Source organism: Hippocampus bargibanti, linkage group LG02 (genome assembly GCF_051943395.1).
Source record: "Hippocampus bargibanti isolate YZ-2025 linkage group LG02, ASM5194339v1, whole genome shotgun sequence".
Classification (NCBI taxonomy): Eukaryota; Metazoa; Chordata; class Actinopteri; order Syngnathiformes; family Syngnathidae; genus Hippocampus; species Hippocampus bargibanti.
Window position 1 is genome coordinate 30,364,849 of NC_142735.1, and position 18,636 is coordinate 30,383,484.

Genomic DNA, 18,636 nt, shown 5'->3' on the forward strand with positions numbered 1-18,636 from the left:
AATGTAAATAGTGGTTAGGGCTTACAATTCTTTTGACAGAAGCAAATAAAATATTGACAAGCGTTCCATTCAGTACATTAAAAACAAAAACAAATACATGTATTGTAAAACGTATTTATTTTTCCCCAAGTCAAAAACATAACAGAGAATGACACGAGATTGTGAAATAATTTCTAATAGAGCGGCACATTGACGTTTTTTTTTTTTAATTCCTCTGCATGAAACCCTGTCTTGCCCTCGGATGCTCATTCGTACAAAGCTAATGTTGCTCAACAGACTGGACAGTGCCTCCGACAAGGCAAGTTCAGTGGACGCACGAGTTTATCAAGAGGAGGAAAAAAAAAGAACAAAAACATTCTTCATTACAAAAAAGCTAGGAGGTGGCATCCTTTCTATACATTTTTTTTGCAAAGAGGAAGCCACCTTCACCGCTTCCATTTCTTCTTTTCAGGATTCAGAGTAGACTTCCAGATTACTCCGGACACCGCCAAGAAAAAAAGTGTCTGAAGATCGGGAAAAAGTGAGAAAGTTAACCTTGTTAAATGAAGGAAACACTATCTGGAAAAAAACAGTCACTTTGAAGCTGCTCGATCAACACGAGTAGGGGGACCATTGGCGACCACGTCGTGTCACAACGTTGGAAAATTCGAGTGTTTGCATCCTTATCCAGTCAAGTGGCCAAAATAAGCAGGGAAAAAAAGCTAAAAGACAAAATATTAACACGGAATAGTAGTTTAACCATCTTTCATTAAATAAATGGAATAGTCATGAGTCAGACAAAAACTGGGCAAACATCAGTAAGATCAGGAAATATTTCAACCTAACAGTTGATTAACATGTTAACTAGCCTCCCTCCCCCCTCTCCCATGCAAATGATGCCCAAAAGCACCGCCCATTTCTTCATCAGGTCAAAATTAAAAGACACACAAAAAATAATTCCAAGCTCAACGAACTTTTTTTTTTTTGCCTTTGATGCAAAAAGCTACCAGAGTGGGAAGGTGCTGGTGGGGTTTTAAGAAATCATTCAGTCTTTGGGGTGAGGCGGACAAAGCGGGGAGGCTGGACACATGATGGACAGTGAGATGCTATTGCTCCCTAACAAAAACAGAAATTAAAAAAAAAAAAAAAACGTTAAAATGCGGGGTGCAAAGGGGGTGGCGCTTTAGGGTAAGTTGAACCGTTCCTCCATTCATCGCCGGAGCAAATGATCCTTGTTCTGTCTGAAAAGGCTTTTGGCATCCCGTTTGCCTTTCCGGAACAGCTTGACGTCCGTAACACTTCAGAGGCTGAATGCAATGATTTGGAAAGTTGAAAGAAAAAAAGAAACGGGTGTTCTTTTCCTTGTTTTGCCTGGTAGGGGTGGCATTAAAAAAAACAAAAAAAAACCAGAAACCGCCACCTTCAGGTTGAGCAGTTTTTCTTTCCAGTAATAGTTTGGGGAAGCCAACGGCAAGAGAAAATGTTGCGACGCCATCCACTCTCACCCGCTTCTTCTTCCGTCCACTCTCACCCGCTTCTTCTGCGCACCCCCATCAGTTGTTCTCCTCGTCGCTGTCGTCGGGGCTGATGGCCGGGCTGTAGGTGGGCGAGGTGGGACTGTATCCGGGCGAGGTGGGGCTGTAGGTGGAGCCTTTGGGACTGGTCGGAGAGTAGGTGGGCGAGGTGGGCGAGTATTTGGGCGACGTCGGCGAATACGTGGGCGATGTGGGTGAGTATTTGGGGCTGGTGGGCGTGTAAGTCGGGGAGGTCGGGGAGTAGGTGGGAGAGGTTGGGCTGTATTTGGGTGTGGTGGGAGAATAAGTCGGCGAGGTCGGGGAGTACTTGGGCGAGGTCGGGGAGTATTTGGGCGAGGTCGGGGAGTACTTAGGTGAGGTGGGGGTGTACTCTGGGGAGCTGGGACTGTACGAGGGTGAAGTCGGGGTGTATTTGGGCGAGGTAGGGGAGTAGGAGGGGGAGCTGGGGCTGTACGAGGGCGAGCTGGGGGTGTAGGTGGGCGACTGCGGGGTGTAACGCGGACTGGATGGCGAGTAGGACGGTGAGGTAGGAGAGTACGAGGGGGAGGTGGGAGAGTAGTTGGGGCTGGTCGGTGTGTAGTTGGGGGAGGTCGGAGAGTAGGAGGGAGAGGTCGGAGAGTAGGAAGGGGAGGTCGGGGAGTAGCTGGGCGAGGTGGGCGTGTAGTTGGGCGACGTGGGGCTGTAGCTGGGGCTCGTTGGAGAGTAGGAGGGAGAGGTGGGGGAGTAGGACGGCGAGGTGGGGGAATAGGACGGGGAAGTTGGGGAATAAGAAGGGGAGGTGGGCGAGTAAGAAGGAGAGGTGGGGGAGTAGCTTGGCGACGTTGGGCTGTAGCTGGGCGAAGTGGGCGAGTAGGAGGGAGACGTCGGCGAGTAGGAGGGAGACGTCGGCGAGTAAGACGGCGAGGTGGGCGAATAGGAGGGGGATGTCGGGGAGTAGGATGGCGATGTGGGCGAGTAGGAGGGCGACGTGGGCGAGTAGGAGGGGGAGGTGGGTGAGTAGGAAGGGGAAGTGGGGCTGTAATTGGGGCTGGTGGGGGAGTAAGAGGGCGACGTCGGGGAATAGGAAGGCGACGTGGGGGAGTAGCCCGGGCTCTGGGGGGTGTAGCCGCCGGGCGAGCGGGGCTCGTAGGCGGGTGACGTCGGCGAGTAGTTGGGCGACATGGCACCACCTGGAAAGAAAAAAAAAAAAAAAAAAAAAAAATCACCCTGATTCCTCAGCCCATTTCTTTCACCACCAGCAGGGGTTTCACTCACCCGGAGAAGGGATGTACGGGCTGGCCGGCCCGGGCGACCCAGGGGACCCGGGAGTGGGCGACCAAGCCGGGGAATAACCCGGAGAGAAGCCACTGGCGTCCGAGGCCGCGCTTGGGGAGAAGCCGGCTGCTCCGGGCGTCATCCCGCTCCCTGCAGGAGGAAGGCAAGATCACAAATTTACACTCAGGCAGAGGTGACGAGATGAGGTGAAGTGTATGCGTTGCGCGTCTTGGAGACCCCCCACCAAACGCCCATAAAAAAAGGTTGGTTGCAGTTGCAGTTTCCCACTTGAGGGTAGTTCGAAGAGTTGTAGGAATAACAACCCCCCCACGGAGGCGGCTACTCACCAACACTGGGGGACCAGGCGCCGTGGGCCGGGGTGGCGCCGGTGTTCCACGGGGTCATGGCGGGGGACCGGCCGCTCATGGGACTCGGGACGGAGCCAAAGAACATTCCGGTGGCTACAAGTCAAAAAGAGCAATTAGAAAAAATACGCCGCAAATGAAATCCTGTCAAAGAGTCGAACTCCACTTACGTCCGGCCACGCTAATGCCCGGGATGTTGGTGGGGATCTCCATGCCGTACTTGCACTTTTCGGCGTCAAGTAGCAGGTCGAAGCAGCCCGTGCCGGCGGGGGCGAGCTGGCCCAGCATGATGTTCTCGGACACGCCTTTCATTGGGTCGCTTTCTCCGTGGGACGACGCCTCCATCAAGACGTCCACCTGAGGCGAGCGGCGGGAGGGGTCAGCGGGTTAGATTTAGGGGTTCAGAGCAGGGCTCGGGAACATTTTTGAGAGCCGTAAAAGTAAAATATTTACATTTAAGTGTTTAGGAGTTAGGGGTTGAGGGTTAGGGAGTAAGGGTTCACTCTTACCGTCTCCTCAAAGGAACACTTCATGAGGGGGCCCGTGTCCTGCCGGTTGATACCGTGACGAGTGATGGCCATCAGGTGGCCGCGGCACGTCATGGTGTCGCACAGCAGGGCCAAGTGGCGGTAGTTGACGTAGGAGCCGTCGAAGGAGATGACGTGGTACAGCTCCCGCTCCAGGGCCTTGCGCACTGCCTCGATTCCAAGTACCTACAAGAGAGAGAGAAGATCAACCTCAACCTGCCCGTGAATCAAAGGGGGGAGGGGTGGTGTCTACCGTGAAGATCTCCACAATGTCGTTGGACGTAGTCCTGACGGGATCCACGTCCTTCTCGCTCAGGACTCTCATGAGGCTGACGCCATCCGTCTCCAGGATCCACTCTTGCAGGGCCTTGAACTCGCCGTCCTCTGTGATGATGATCTTCTTCTTGTTGTCCGTCTGGGGCAGGTGCATGTAGACCTTGCTGATCTGCTCGATGCCTTGCAGAGTCATGTCCGTCAGCATGTTGGACTCGATGCAGCGCAGGAAGACGTCGTCGTCCATTTTGTCCACCACCTCTTCGTCCTGGTACGACAAAAACGTTGGAGTGGGAGGTGGAGTGGGGTGAGGGGGGGGGGGGTCTTTTCTCACCTCTTGGAACTTGTTCTCGTCGCTCTTCATGATCCGGATTCGCAGGACAAGCTTCTCCGCGTTGTCGTCGTTGAAGATGCAGTTCAGGTCATCTCCAAAACCTGCGGCAGGAGGCGTTAGTAGGAAGGGGGGTTGCGGTGGGCCTTGCCGCCGTCCAAACACACCTGCGTTGATCTTCTCGGCAATCTGCTCCATGGTCAGCTTGCGATCTGTCATGTGCTTGCGGTCCAGCTCGATGCGCAGGAGCCAGGGCGAAATGCGGGTCACGTCAAAATCCGGCATCTCGTAGTAGACGTTCACCCACTCCTGGTCCTCGGACACCACCGTGTTTTGAGGGTTGGGGTCATAGTAGATTGCCGTGTTGGCCGTCACCTGAAAGCAGACGATCGCTTGTGAGGGTTCGTTCTGTGTTTGAAGGGCAACGGAGTGGGGAGGGGTCATTTTCGGGTTCCCTGAACCTTTCTTAGAGTGGTGTGCTCGAGGCGACAGAGGATGTCTTTGGCTCTCTCTGCATCCCGGGCTGCCTGGCCCAGCAAGAAGACCGTCAGCGAGGGCGTTTTGGGCTTCTTGGAGATGTTGATCAGCTCTTTAAGACGAGGCACGCCCAGCGTCACGTTCTTGGCAGACACGCCGGCGTAGTGGAAGGTGTTCAGGGTCATCTGGGTGGCCGGTTCTCCCAGAGATTGAGCGGCCAGAGCACCAACCATTTCACCCGGATGGGCCTGGTGAGGGCAAATTTGAAAAAAACGAGTTCTTCCATCTGAAGTCAATGTTATTGTGGTTGACATGTGACAATTTGAAATTTGGGTTCGGACTTCTGCAAGCATCATGGAATTTCCCAAGTTTGATTTGCTTTTGTGGGCCGAATAAAATGATGTGGTGTCCCAGACGTGGCCCCCGGGCCTTGACTTGAACACCAGTGGTCTATTTGCTTTGTGGATGCATATTTTGAAAATCTTTTTCAAATATAATAAAAAAAAAAACACATACAAATTACATCAATTTGTTTTTCTTTGGGGGGGGGGGCGAAGTACCCTATTTTACACACTATAAGGCGCACCTAAAAGCATGTATTTTTTTTTCAAAACCCATCCCTGCGCTTTACAATGCAGTGCACCTTATAGTCCGTAAAATACGGTAAACATTTTTCTTAAAAGCTTAAACTAATACAAAAGTAACATTAGCATGAAAAGGTGAAAACTAATAAAAACTAAACCTGTTCTGAAGACTAATTTCAATAAATAAACAAAACACCATAACCTCAAAGCTAAATAAAAACCAAGCGTCATGAAATATCCATAATGTTTAATAATTATGCCACCCCCCCCCCCCAGTCCAGTAAACTCACCACAGAGTGGTTGAACTTGGTCTCAATCTCCCCCAGCAGCCAATCGAAAGCCTCGGTGGTGAGGCGGAACTCTTCGGTCATGCGCTTGGAGCAGAGGGTGGAGCGCAAGTGGATGTTGAAGAGAAGCGTGGCGTTCTCTTGGGCTTGCCTGCTCAGGCGGTCTTCGCCGTTCACAATCACCAACTTCTTGCTCAGCTCCTCGACACCTGAGGGAGGGCGGACAGGGGCGCGATTTGCCGTGAAGCTTTGACTTCGGCGGATGCTAACAGTTGCTTCACGAACCTTCAACGACCCGAATCGGATTGAGGTCGGTCGGAGTCCGGGTGCTGATGCGGAAGATCTTTTGGGCGTTCCAAATCATTCGGGCCAAGTTGCACGGCAGCACCACCTGTTGGCGGGGGGTGTCAGGGGTTAATTAAGCGAGCGAGCCGGATTGGGGCCGGCGCGGCGCGGGCGCACCTTGCTGTCGCCGGTGGGGAAAATAGTTCGGAGGTTCTCCCGGTCCTCCTTCATCTTGTCAAACTCGCGCTCCAGTGTGCCTTGCACGTGGGCATTGGTCATCACATCCTTGACGACGTCCTCCTGCAGTGTTCGCCTCAGCGCCCGCTCGTTGCTACAGTCGAACTTGAACCTGGACAGACGGGCGAGACAACGCGTGAGTGGCGTGTCACGGCGCCAAGCTGATACAAGACGTACTTCTTCTCGAAGGCTTTGTTGGATGGCTTGAGGGTGGCCATGTTTTGGAACTCGACGTTCTCCCCCGCCAGGCCGTCTTCGCCGTAGCGCAGCTGCACCACCTGGTTGATGGAATTGCGCACCGTGCCGTCGTACTTGACCATCACAGATTCCATGGACTTGATCAGACGCCGCTGGATGTAGCCTGGAAGGGCGCAGCGAGAACGTCATCAACTAGAGAAACGCCCCTCCATACCTATCTAACCTTCTTCAAATTTCTATTCCCTCAGATCCTCTCTGGCCCACCACATCATTTTATTTGTTCCGCGAGAGCAAACCAAACTTGTGAAATAGAGATCCTTGCTAAATTATTATTATTATATTTCAAATTCTTCTTTAAACATTTAAAGCTATCCATAACCTTGCCTCCCCATACCGAGCTGACCTTCTTCAAATTTCTATTCCCTCTCGTCCCCTCAGATACTTTTTCCCTCCACCTCTGTGTGCCCCCCCCGCCCGTCTCAGCACGATGGGGGACAGAGCTTTCAGCTGCTCTGCCCCCAAACTGTGGAACTCACTTCCTCCCAACATTCGTGACATCGATTCTCTTCTCGCCTTCAAATCCCATCTCAAAAGCCACCTATTTAAAATAGCATTTTCCGTGTAGCTCTATCTAGTTTCCATTTAGAAGTGTATTTTATTTATTATTGTAGCTATGCTTGTCTGTGACTGTAAAGTGTTCTTGAGAGCTTTGAAAGGCACTTTAAATCAAATGTATTATTATTATTATTATTATAAAGCAACTTGTTTATTTTTTTTACCCGTCTCTGCGGTCTTGACGGCCGTGTCGATCAGACCCTCACGACCCCCCATGGCGTGGAAGAAGAACTCGGTGGGGGTCAGGCCGGCCAGGTAGGAGTTCTCCACAAAGCCTCGGCTCTCGGGGCCGTAATCGTCCTTGATGAAGTGGGGCAGCGTGCGGTGTTTGAAACCGAACGGGATTCGTTTGCCTTCCACATTCTGCTGGCCCACTACCGCGATAACCTGAAGGGGGCCAGTAGGGATTGAGTTTGCAGGACGGACTCTGAGACGGTCGTCGCTCAACGACCCCCCTTCGCTACCTGCGAGATGTTAATCTTAGAGCCCTTGGACCCGGCCACCACCATGGACTTGAAATTGTTGTATTCAGAGAGGGACTTTTGGGCCGACGAGCCCGTCTTGTCGCGGGCGTCGTTGAGGATCCGGTTGACCTGGTTCTCAAAGGTCTGCCTCAGCGTGTTGCCGGGGGTGGGCTCCAATTCGTTGTTGTGGGCCTTCTCGATGACCTGCCGACGGCAACGGGAGGGGGGGGGGGGGGTTTCAAGGCCTGGCGGCTGACGGTTCCCCCAGCGGGCCCTCCCAGGCCTCGGACTTACCTCTATCACATCCTGTTTGGCTTTCTTGATGGTGTTCTGGATGTCCAGGTAAGTCTTGGCGTCAGCAATGGAGTCCCCAATGCCGATGGAATGACCTATGGGAGAATTCCATTAGAATTCGCTTTTTGGTCTATTTATTTAAATTGATGTTCAGAGTTTTATTAGCCTCAGCTTTTTTATGCTTAATTTTAACTTAGTATCAGTTTTAGCTTTTTAAAAATATATTTAATATGGTGCGTTAAAAATCTAGGGGGGGGCAAACATAGCGGACATTCTTTACATATAACCACTATTCATTGAAATACATTTCAGCAAGCTATTCTTTGTGTCACATTTGCATTTTAATTTTAAGCTATCATAAGCATGCGATTTGGTTCATTTGAAACCTGCAGATCACAATTGAATTGACATTGAAAATTCAAAGTTGAATATTCACTCAACTTCCATTTGTTAACATTTTTTTGTCACAGTTGAACATAAGTAATTATTCTTTTGCTGATTGTCACCATTTTAGAAAAGGTTTCAAATGTATAAAATTGGCAATTTAGAAATGTTTCAAAAAGTTTAGAAAAAAGCAGTTTTAGATATTTTTTGTAATTGAGAAAAAGTTCAAAAAAATTATAAAATCACCATTTTAAGAATTTTTTAACATGTAGAAAATCGCTAGTTTACAAAATGTTCACATTTTAGAAAAAAAATTAAAGTGTAGAAAATTGACATTTTAGAAAAATGTCAAAAATTTAGAAAATTGCCGTATTAGAAAATTGGGGGTCTAATTATGGTTGAAATATATATTGTTTTAGAGATGGGGTATTATTCTGAGAAAAAAAGTCCCAAATCATTGGGTCGTGCGGTGGGTTAGCGTTAGCAGCCTTGTGAGATGAGATCATTTGCAGAACAGAAGTGGGTACTTGTGGAGTTGCAGTTATGGCGCAATTCATTTATTTGATAAGGTTTTCATGGCCTATCTACATATAAAATGTCAATACTTTTGGCCGCGACCGGGTTCACGACACCGCCTCTTCAAACTCCGGATAGAAATCACAATATTGTGATACTGTGCCAAGACTTGAAGGCAGCGAAGCAAAAGCATTAGCCTGCCAACCCACCGCACGACCCAATGATGTATCTCAAACTCCGAAAGTTTTTTTTAAACATTTAAATCTAGCAAATGTGTGACTTTAAATCGAGCAAATTTGTGACTTTAAATCTAGCAATTTGCGAATTTGAAACTTGTGACTTTTTTTCAGAATAATACCCCATCGCAAAAAAAAATATACTATAAAATAAAAATAATATACTATAAAAAATAATATACTCAAATATACTAATTTGCGGTTCCTAATTAAGCCTCTAGATGGCCGGCAAGATGCGAGAGTGACTGCGGTCTCACCTTCAATGAGCAGCCAGTTGTTGACCACCGTCTGTATGTTGGAGTAGAAGAGTCGGGTGACGTCATGGCCCATCTCCAAGTAGGAAATGTGGACCAAGGAACCGGCCGACGTCCCCAGAGATTTTTTACACAGGATGCCCATGATCAACTCGCCGTTTTCCACGATCACCTGAAAGCCAAAGAGTCAAGAGGCGGAACCAGACGGCGCCGGAGGCAGCAAAGGACGACGCCCGATACCTTGGTGTCGCCGGGCGAGATGTGCTTGTAAGGACCGCTGTCTTCGTCGTCGGGATGCGTGCTGTGCGTGCGGATGACGTTGATGTGTCCCGGGATGATCAAGCTGAAGATCTGCTTGCCGGTCCACAGGGGGCGTGGCTTGAGGATGGCCGGCTGGGGCACCTTCCCGTCCCAGGTGGACAGGAACATTAGGAGGTTCATGACCTCGCCCTGCGGGCAAGGAGAAGACGGACAGGAGGGGTGATGTTAAGTCCAGAGCTCAAGCGACCGTGGGGGGGGGGGGGGGGGGGTCCACCTGCGACCATCGCGCACCCACCCGCTCTAAGAAGACGTCCCTCTTGGTGAATTTGCGCACGGCCGTCAGCGTGTCCTGCACGATGCCCATGACAGGCCTGTTGGACTGGGGGGTGACAATCATTCGGGGGACCATGGCCAGCTCTTGGATCTCGGCTCGGGTCTCCAGGGATTGCGGCAGGTGAAGGTTCATTTCGTCGCCATCAAAATCGGCGTTGTAGGGCGTGGTGACGCTGCCGGGAGAAGACCCACTCTTGAGTCGCTGAGTTTTAAAATACCCATGGTCAACATCAAACTGTTCAGCTCGTTAGCTAGCCCGATCAATGAGCATGGAATTTATCAAGTTTGATTTGCTTTTGCGGGCCGAATAAAATGATGTGGTGGCCCAGGTTTGGCCCCCGGGCATCGACTTTGACACCAGTGCTGTAGAGGCGGCAGCGTCGCTTGTGTTCAATTGCTCTGGAAATAACAATAATTATGATAATAATAATAATACATTTCATTTCTAAGCGCCTTTCAAAACTCTCAGGGTCACTTTACAGTCACAGGATCAGTTTTTCTGTGGGTGAGCAGCGCCGGCGTACACTCAACCCGGAAGTAACTCAAATAGATAGAAATGTAGCTAGCTAGCTCGCTAATAGATAACTAATAGATAGCTAGCTAGCTAATAATAATAAATTTCATTTATAAGCGCCTTTCAAAACTCTCAGGGACACTTTACAGTCACTTTTCAATTTTGTTGTACGGGTGAGCAGCAGCAGCAGCAGCCATTCTCGCCAGCGTTCACTCTAGCCAGAAGCACATACGTATACATACATATACATACATTTGATAATATCCAAGTGAAGTTGCCGTGCTTTCTCTGCAATAATTTTACCTAGTTCCTCATCAATTGTGCTCCGGGTTGTACATCTTAGAAGTTGTGATATTGCAACGGCAACAGATGCAGGCAGACACACTCGAAACTTCATTAATGGCTGGTTCCCTTGCTAGTCTTTTCTGTCCAAATTGTACAGATGGCTTGTCCAGGTTATTTGTGGAGCTCACTTGCTAGCTATATATAGCAAATAGCTAGCTAGCCAGCGAGTAAGATAGCTAGCTAGGTAGCCAGCCAGATAGCCAGCTAGATAAGCAGATAGCTCAAGTGATGGTCCATCCCCACACCTCATGATGACTAAGTAGCTTTTTTTAGAGCCGAGTTGGGATTTTTGGCATCCTCCCGCCCTCGGAAAGAGCAAATGGGCATGTCTGTGAGCCATACCTCAGGTTGAGCCGAAAGGTGGACCAGGGCAGAATTCGAACCCTGTGACCCATCATGGACATTTTATGCAGGGTAGGCTGCCTGTTAAAGATGATAATGTCACCGTCACACATGTGTCTCTCCACCTAAAAGCAGAAGGCGCTGGGGGTTAGATATTGTTAGAGTTGGGGGGGGGGTCACGGGGATCCGTCGACGATCACCTTGTAGCCAATCTGCAAATGAAGGTCGCTGGGTTTGGGGTGAAATCGCAGGTCAATCCTGTCGCCGTTATCACGGATGATGTATTTAGCTCCGGGGTACTGGCTGTTGCCTCGTCGCACGAGCTCTTGCAGCCTGCCCGCAGGTCGGAAGCAAAGTCAAACCATTTAGCCGCCACACATTCGAGCCGGGAAGGGGCGGGGTGGGGGGGACGTCCCCTACCTGTCATTGTTAAAGGGCGTGACGATTTCCGGGAAGGTCATATTGGCGGCGATGGATCGGGGGACGCCCACTTGGTCGATTTGGAGATTGGGATCGGGCGTGATGACGGTTCGTGCTGAGAAGTCCACACGCTTGCCCATCAGGTTGCCTCGGACTCGACCTTCCTTGCCCTTAAGGCGCTGTTTGATCGATTTGAGAGGACGGCCGGACTTTTGCATCGCCTGGGAGAGAAAAAAGTTACATGTGCCATCTGCCGTTTGCCAAAAGAATCACAAAATCCAAACCGAGAAGGTTTCAAACTTACTCTGGGCAGGCCGGGGAGCTCGTTGTCCACCATGGTGGCCACATGGAACTGGAGCAACTTGACGTCTTCTGCGATGACGTGGGCAGCCGCGCCACTTTGCTCGTTTCGCCTCAGCTGGTTGTTGATTTTGACAATGTCGGCCAGCTTGTGGGTCAGGTCGTCCTGGAGGGTCCAAAAATTTAGCATCTTTTAGTTATCTGTTAGCAATATAGCTCGCTAGCCATCTATTAGCAATCTATTATATACTTAGCTAACTATCTCGATAGCTATCTATTAGCTAGCTAGCTTTCTTTCTATTTGAGTTATTTCCGGGCTGAGTGAACGCTGGCCCGTGTGGCTCGCGCTGCGCACCCACAAAAAAAAACATATCTTGTGACTGTAAAGTGACCGTGAGAGTTTTCAAAGGCGATTATAAATGAAATGCATTAGATTATTATTATAAAAAGTGTGGAGCGGAGCTCATTTCACTGCCGCTTTATTAGGAACGATGCAAAGGAGGTGGATTTGGGCACAGTCCAGTTACGATAATCCACAGGTGTCAAAGTCGAGCCCTGAGGGTCAAATCTGGCCCGCCACATAATTTGATTCGGTCTGCAAAAGCAAACCAAACTTGAGAAATTCCATGCTCATTTATCAAGCGAGCTAGCTAGCTCTCTTTCTATTATAGGCTAATCCCAGACATCACAGGTGTCAAAGTCAAGGCCGGAGGGCCAAATCTGGCCAGCCACATTACAGTAAAGTCTTGTTATATCGATATTCAAGGGAGTCCGAAAAAATATCGATATAACCGGGACTATCGATATATCCGACCCTGTTTGCATGTAATTTTCTCCGTGCGTGCATAGAAATAGTATCGATATAACCGGGACTATCGATATATCGAGACTTTACTGTATTTTATTCGGTCCGCAAAAGCAAATCAAACTTCAGACATTTTTGCTAAAGTCCAAAACAAATTTTCAAACTGTCCGATGTAAAGTATCCTTGAGTTTTGAAAGGCGCTTGTAAATGAAATGTATTATTATTATTAACCATAATAACAGTCATTACCTTTGATTGATTGATTTTATTTTTATTATAAAGCAAACGTGTTAGGCTGAGATCTCCGCAAATCAGAAATTATCCTTGCGTAGCATTTCATTATGACTCGACATGTTCGTATTGTTCAATATCGATTAAAAACAGCTCAATTGATTATATTGATTATACTGTAAAGTGACCTTGAGAGTTTTGAAAGGCGCTTATAAATGAAATGTATTATTGTGTTTTGGTTTTCAAATATGTTTCTGCAACGGATTATGCTAGAAACCCATGTTTGACAGTATTCATTCATTTGTTGTGCGCTCTGTGTGTAATGTGTGAACTTGATGGCTTCCCCAAATTCATACAACTACATTGTTGCCCGCCGCAAAAAAATGACTTTGACACCCTTGCGATAACCGATCAATCTGCCGATTTAATCGTTGGGCTGTGTTTCCTTTTGCAGGGCAACATATTCGAATGGAACTTCCATTGGTCATTAAAACAATTTTGCGGGGCAAGGGCTCACCTGGTTGCGAGCGGAGCCCTGCATGACGACAGCCGGCCTGACGGCGAGCGGCGGCACGGGCAGCACGGTGACGATCATCCATTCGGGTCGGGAAAACTTGGGGTCCATGCCCAGGATGATGTCCTCCTCGTCCGAGATGCGCTTGAAGATCTCGTGCACACGCTCGGGGCTCAGGAGAATCTTCTTCTCCTGCGAGTCCTCGTTCACGTGCTTCCACTCGGCGTACAGCTCCAGGCCGGAGCGTCTTATGCAAGGCTGGTAGCGCCCGCAGCCACCGTGGCCCTGTGACCGAGATGCATTTCGCTTTGCATTTCCATTTTTTTCCTTCTTTTTTTGAAGTCAAAGTCAGCTTTATTGTCAAATATGCTAATATGCATGACATACAGCACAGATTAAATTAATGTCCTCTCGGACCCGGCGTGCAAGGCACTTATAATGTTGCTAAAAAAGACAGACAATTGACAACAGACAATACATGTAATTTCTGAATGTAAAGTGAGGTAGTGTCGTATGTCAAGTGAGGTAGTGACTTATGTAAAGTGAGGTAGTAACATATGTAAAGTGAATAAACTCATGTACCTTCTCCTTGGTGATGTCTTCCTCGGTGTCCTGCTGCTCCATCCCAAATTTGTTGTCCATCTCCTCGCCTCCTTCACAGATATTTTTGCCTTTGCACAGCTCGTAGACGTGCGTCAAGCGCTTCCTGGGTTGCCCTTTGGACTTGCCGAGGATGTCTTTGATCTTGGGATTGTTCTGGAGAGAGAACGGTTGATTTCCAAATCGGACAGATACCCACTAGAGGCGTGCGTCAAAAGCTTACCGCATCCACGAGTAGCTTGGAGCAAAAGAAGCAAACGCAACGCATGACCTTCATGATCTTGGAAATGAAGCCCACGTGAAAGACGGGCTTTGCCAGTTCAATGTGGCCAAAGTGTCCCGGGCATTCGGTCATGTTGCCTGGGAAAGAGCAAAGGCAAAAATGTCAGCGTCTGCGCCCTCACCAATGCTGCTACGACGCCGTGACGATAAGAGTACCTGCACACGTCTGACATCTTCCACTTCGCTCGATGACCCCTTGTCTCGGGTCCATAAGGCCGCCCAGTTTTGGACGACCACCTTCTGTCGTTTCGGGGTACTTGATACCCCCTTCGGTGACCGACATTCGTTTCTAAAAGACACAACACGTGGAATCAGTGCCAAGTTATCTATGAATTTTGACCAGCGCCTCATTTCCACCCACCATTTGGCCAACTAAGTAACATGCTGTAGTTTCTCGTGAAATGGTTTGGCAATTTGAGGGTCAGGGTAAAAAAATGCACGACTGTTTTTTTTTTCAAATATAGTTTTATTTATTATTATTGCAATTGCTCCACTCGTGACCACAAGCCTCCCAAGGCAAAATCGAAGTCCGCACCTGGTCTGCCGTGTTCATTCGTGACAAAAGAAACCACGGTGAGAACGCACGGGAATAGTTCGGACTCCGAGTGATGTGCTTCAAGTTTGTCAACTTATTCGAACGTGCTTAGCTCGTTAGCTCGAGCCGAAGCCGGGGGCTCGAGAGCTAGGCTAGGCTAACGGTTAGCATCGTAGTTCATTGCAACTCGAGCTTTTGCCACAAATGTCAAAGTACAACGTAAGACGCGAGATCGGGGAAGGCGTGTGCATGATTTGGTAATGCGGAAATACAAAATTCCCAGTTTCCCCCGTAAGAAAACCTACAAGCTCATCGGGGCTGATGATGCCGAACTGAACTCTCTTGATCGTGCGCAAGGGGCATGCGCTGTCGCCGGAGGGCGGTCCGTGCATCCTGTCTATTCAAAAGACGCGTCCTTCCTCGACACGTCGCTTTGTGTGAGCAGGAACAGCCACTGTCCTGAGTAGGCCACCGACGGCGACCGGGGAGTGTCCGGTGGCGGTATCCCAGTGACCGCTCTTGTCAGTCGCCCTATCTAATCGCGCTGAAAACGTGCTTTTTTTCCTTTTTAGTCGGTAGAGGAGACGGCTAGCGTAGCCTTTCCCCTTTTCCGATCTGCACCGTGATGCGCTCTAAGCGCCTCTGAGCTGTAGAGCGCCCAACGAGCTCTTATATAGCCTGAGTGGCTGCTACGGGGATGCCCGGTCAGCGAGGCAGGGTCTGATATTCCGGTGGGCGGGACTTTCCTCGCTGGAAGAGAAGGTTCATTGGTCGAGCTTGTCAGCGCCTAGAATAATTTATTTTCTCTTTTCGCAAGCCAATGAAAACGACTGTTTATTTTCAGAGCCAATCATAAAAAAGGCGGGCCTTAGATTGCTCAAAACACAATCGTATAGGCCAGCTCTCGACCGATTACGCAGGCCTACGTTGACAAACGCTGGAATGTGCGAATGGTCAACGGGCATCATCCGATTGGTGCGTTTTCTTCGCAACGTCAAGTCGGAAGAAATTATTGTCCAACCACGGTGGATATTTGGGCTTTCTCGTCACAAATTTAACAAGACCCGCCTATTTCCGATGTTTGCCGATGTCGGCCGATGTGGATTTATTCCCTCAAAGCAAAAAAGGGAGAAAAAAAAAGTGAGAAAAAAAAGTGTTCTCCGCTTCGCTTCGCTGTGGGTGAGCCTGGCTGCTAAGGAAGGAGCCGACGCTTGAGGCCCTGTCAATCGTGTGATTAAACAGGCACTTATTGTCGAATCACAGTGTATTGTTACAACAAAACACCGCACGTTGGACTATTTCTTTTTGATTTTCCTGACCAAAGTCGAAGTTTGGGATCTCCACCATCTGCACTTTGGGATCCACGGGACCTGGTCGAAAGCCTCGGAGTCGCCCGAATGCGAAAGGCCGGCGCCGCGTCGGAGAAGCGGCATGCTGAGTAGGAAAATCCGGTGAAGCATCTGGTCTTTGCTAATTGTTGTTCTGTGGCTATATTTTGATCGCTCATGTTCAAATCGTACTCATTCTAGTAATTGTACCCAAGACTGCACCGGACTTGTTTTTATACAAGTTTAACCATTTAATACGATTGACTTGGTCGCGGCCTTATGTTCTAAAAAAGTGCCTGGACCCGAAGAGACGAACTTAACCGCCATCGCGTCTCTTCTTCATCTCCTATTTTATAGTAGTTCGACAAAATTATTCTACAACGTGTGAGTATCGTATTAAAATGTAATTATCCGAATCGGATACCCCAAACGCTGTTGACAGTCTTAATCTCAATTCGATTATATTTTTGGGGGTATGCGTGAACCTCACGCGATCTGTCGTTATCATATTTTGGTCTTTTAGTTAGAACACTTTCCCCCTTTCGTCGATAATTCTCGTTGTTCCGTCGTTGGCTTAGCTTTCCTCCCCACTGTTCGCTTCGCGCCGCTTCACGTTTTCATCGTCGTCATTACTGTTCTTGCGACTGGATTCGCTTTATATTCTCACAGCCTTTGTTTGACTCCAGTTGTTACAACGCGTGTAAAGCACGACGTTTTGTAATGTCGTCGTTGTTATAGAACGACGGAGCTTTGGCCAATTCGACGAGAGTTGACTTGTAGTTTAGCTGTGGCTACAACATGGCGGAGTTTCACGACGGAGTGGGGTGATGGGGAAGATGAAACCAAAAGGATAACGTCGACGTTCATATCCCAGTTCGGAAGATACGCACTGATAAATTCCCGTGGTTTATTTCACGGATATTTTGAGAATATGTCCAATGATAACGCTGTCGAGCCTCTTTTATTGGGGCGCCTATTCACCGTCGATTTCAGAAGCCATTTTGCTAGCAGACTATTGTTATTGCACATTTGTCTGCTGTAGCCAGATTTGCTCTTTAGCGATATGCAGGCTTTGCTAAACACACGCGGCTGGCCAAAGGTAGGTAAGGGTGTTTTCAGTTCATCTAATGTATAGTCTCCATTTTATCACATTTCGTAACCCCCCCCCCCCCCCCCCCAATACTAAAGCTCAAGAGGAAGGCTGCTAAGCATAAGTCCATTGGTGTCGAGAGCCAGTGTCTTGCCAGGTTTCCATCACTCCTTGCAGCAACACACCAGACCAGATCTAAATGACCAGATCATCACCAAGGTCTATAACCGTCTGATAATCCCGATTTTAATCAGGTGCGTTGCAGCAGCAAGATGTGGAAACGAAACATGACACTGGTCCTGGAGGACCACACTTTGACACATGTATCCTGTTTAAATTCATAATTTAATATGTCCAGGTATGTAACTCAAATTTTCATTCAATGTGTTGGTTTAGGCTTGTATGTACGTACATCCTGCATACTGAACAATGATGCAAAGCACTGAAAAGAAACCATTGTTTATTCCTAGGTCAATTGAGTGTTTGAGTTCCAAAGTAGTACACATTCAATTTGAAACACCATTCGGGTCTTGGGCCTAAACTCAAATCATTATTTCAAGAAAGGGTTAGTCTTCAGTGTAGGATGTCAGAGGAGGGTGTCAGGAGTGGCGTTTCAAGCAGAGTTTCAGTTTCCAGTCAAGAGGTTGAGGTTTAAAATTGCGCACCCCCCGCCCCAGTTCCTGTTCCAGAATCGGCCTTAAGGGTTAAGCTTTCAAACCATAGCTCAGTTGAACTCCTGATGTCAAGCCATATATTCTACTCTTCCTGAAACAGTTGATTTCAACCTTGTGAGTGTTTTTGGACCAGAATGTTTATTAACTTTCTATGTGCTCAATCCACGTTGACATATATGACTATGAGAATCCATCTTGCTGCCTTGTTACTTGGCTAAAAGTCGGTTGTGAATGTTTTGACAATGTGCATTGAACCTTGTTAATGTCAAAAAAGTATTCCTCACTTTCTGTTTCAATAAAGACACTTGAACTAGCATCATGTGTTGTTTTCGCTTTTCTTCTGCAGTGGTTTGGGAATATAGGTGAAAGGGTACATATTGGCTGCTTTTTGCTTTCATCATGGCAGGTGCGGCATGGTGAGATCAGCTATCAAGGGTAGACGTCACGCCAAGATTGTTGAACATCATCCATTCAGATGTGAGATTTACAAGTCTGCAGATTGGTCATACTTGGTCTCCTGAATGGTATTCCTTTACCCTTTTCATATCATCCTTGGGTCATCCTTACCTTCCTACTCTTGCTTCCTTACCTACCATACGCCAGCAAGCAGCCTCAAAAACCAGACGCAACTTGACGGCAACCGACGGCTGTTGCGCAATTTGAAAGACGAAGGCAAAAAAAATGGGCGGCGCTTAATGTGCACAGTTGCGCCCTCTGCCGTGCCGATATGGTCGCCGCAACCAAAGCGGACATTGGAAGTAAAAGGCGCCTGAGCGAATGTCTTGTGACGATAAAGTTCCGCTCGAATCCAACCGGGTTGCCGCTGGGCGCCGACGCGTGGATAACGCCGCATCCTCGATCTCCTCAACCAAGGGTACGTCGAACGCACACGCCCCGCGTGGAGACGACGCCGTGTCGCTCGTTTGGTGTGCGTCACCCTGCATTAGCGCCGGTCGTCGGCGTGACG

The 18,636-nt window shown here is 48.6% G+C and overlaps 2 protein-coding genes across 3 annotated transcripts in view; one reads left to right on the forward strand and one right to left on the reverse strand.

Annotated features, from left to right (window-relative positions):
• Window positions 1-100: 100 nt before the first annotated feature.
• Window positions 101-15,225, reverse strand: polr2a (RNA polymerase II subunit A). Its single transcript, XM_088990875.1, has 28 exons — window positions 14,883-15,225; window positions 14,199-14,331; window positions 13,984-14,120; window positions 13,743-13,916; window positions 13,164-13,445; window positions 11,615-11,776; window positions 11,311-11,531; window positions 11,091-11,223; window positions 10,891-11,015; window positions 9,652-9,862; window positions 9,336-9,545; window positions 9,099-9,267; window positions 7,706-7,800; window positions 7,412-7,615; window positions 7,112-7,334; window positions 6,312-6,495; window positions 6,075-6,246; window positions 5,898-6,003; window positions 5,616-5,821; window positions 4,726-4,989; window positions 4,432-4,639; window positions 4,268-4,368; window positions 3,914-4,201; window positions 3,643-3,846; window positions 3,304-3,490; window positions 3,116-3,229; window positions 2,769-2,918; window positions 101-2,683 (listed from the first exon to the last, which is right to left on the reverse strand). The coding sequence occupies exons 1-28, from the start codon at window positions 14,967-14,969 to the stop codon at window positions 1,533-1,535; spliced, it is 5,901 nt and encodes a 1,966-aa protein (XP_088847001.1). The 5' UTR covers window positions 14,970-15,225; the 3' UTR covers window positions 101-1,532.
• Window positions 15,226-15,717: 492 nt separating this feature from the next.
• The window catches only part of zbtb4 (zinc finger and BTB domain containing 4), a 41,285-nt gene continuing 38,366 nt past the window's right edge, over window positions 15,718-18,636 (forward strand). For both annotated transcript variants that reach the window (XM_088990884.1, XM_088990885.1), the window contains exon 1: window positions 15,718-18,543. The gene's annotated coding sequence lies outside the window, so the exon portion shown is untranslated. The remainder of the gene's footprint in view (window positions 18,544-18,636) is intronic.

Bases quoted from the DNA above. Each gene is read 5' to 3' on its own strand.
- polr2a (XM_088990875.1), bottom strand. From the start codon at position 14,969: ATGCACGGACCGCCCTCCGGCGACAGCGCATGCCCCTTGCGCACGATC. The intron at 14,332-14,882 runs GTAGGTTTTCTT...TGTGTCTTTTAG, and splicing joins TCATCAGCCCCGATGAGCTT to AAACGAATGTCGGTCACCGA. The intron at 2,919-3,115 runs GTGAGTAGCCGC...TTCCTCCTGCAG, and splicing joins CGCCTGGTCCCCCAGTGTTG to GGAGCGGGATGACGCCCGGA.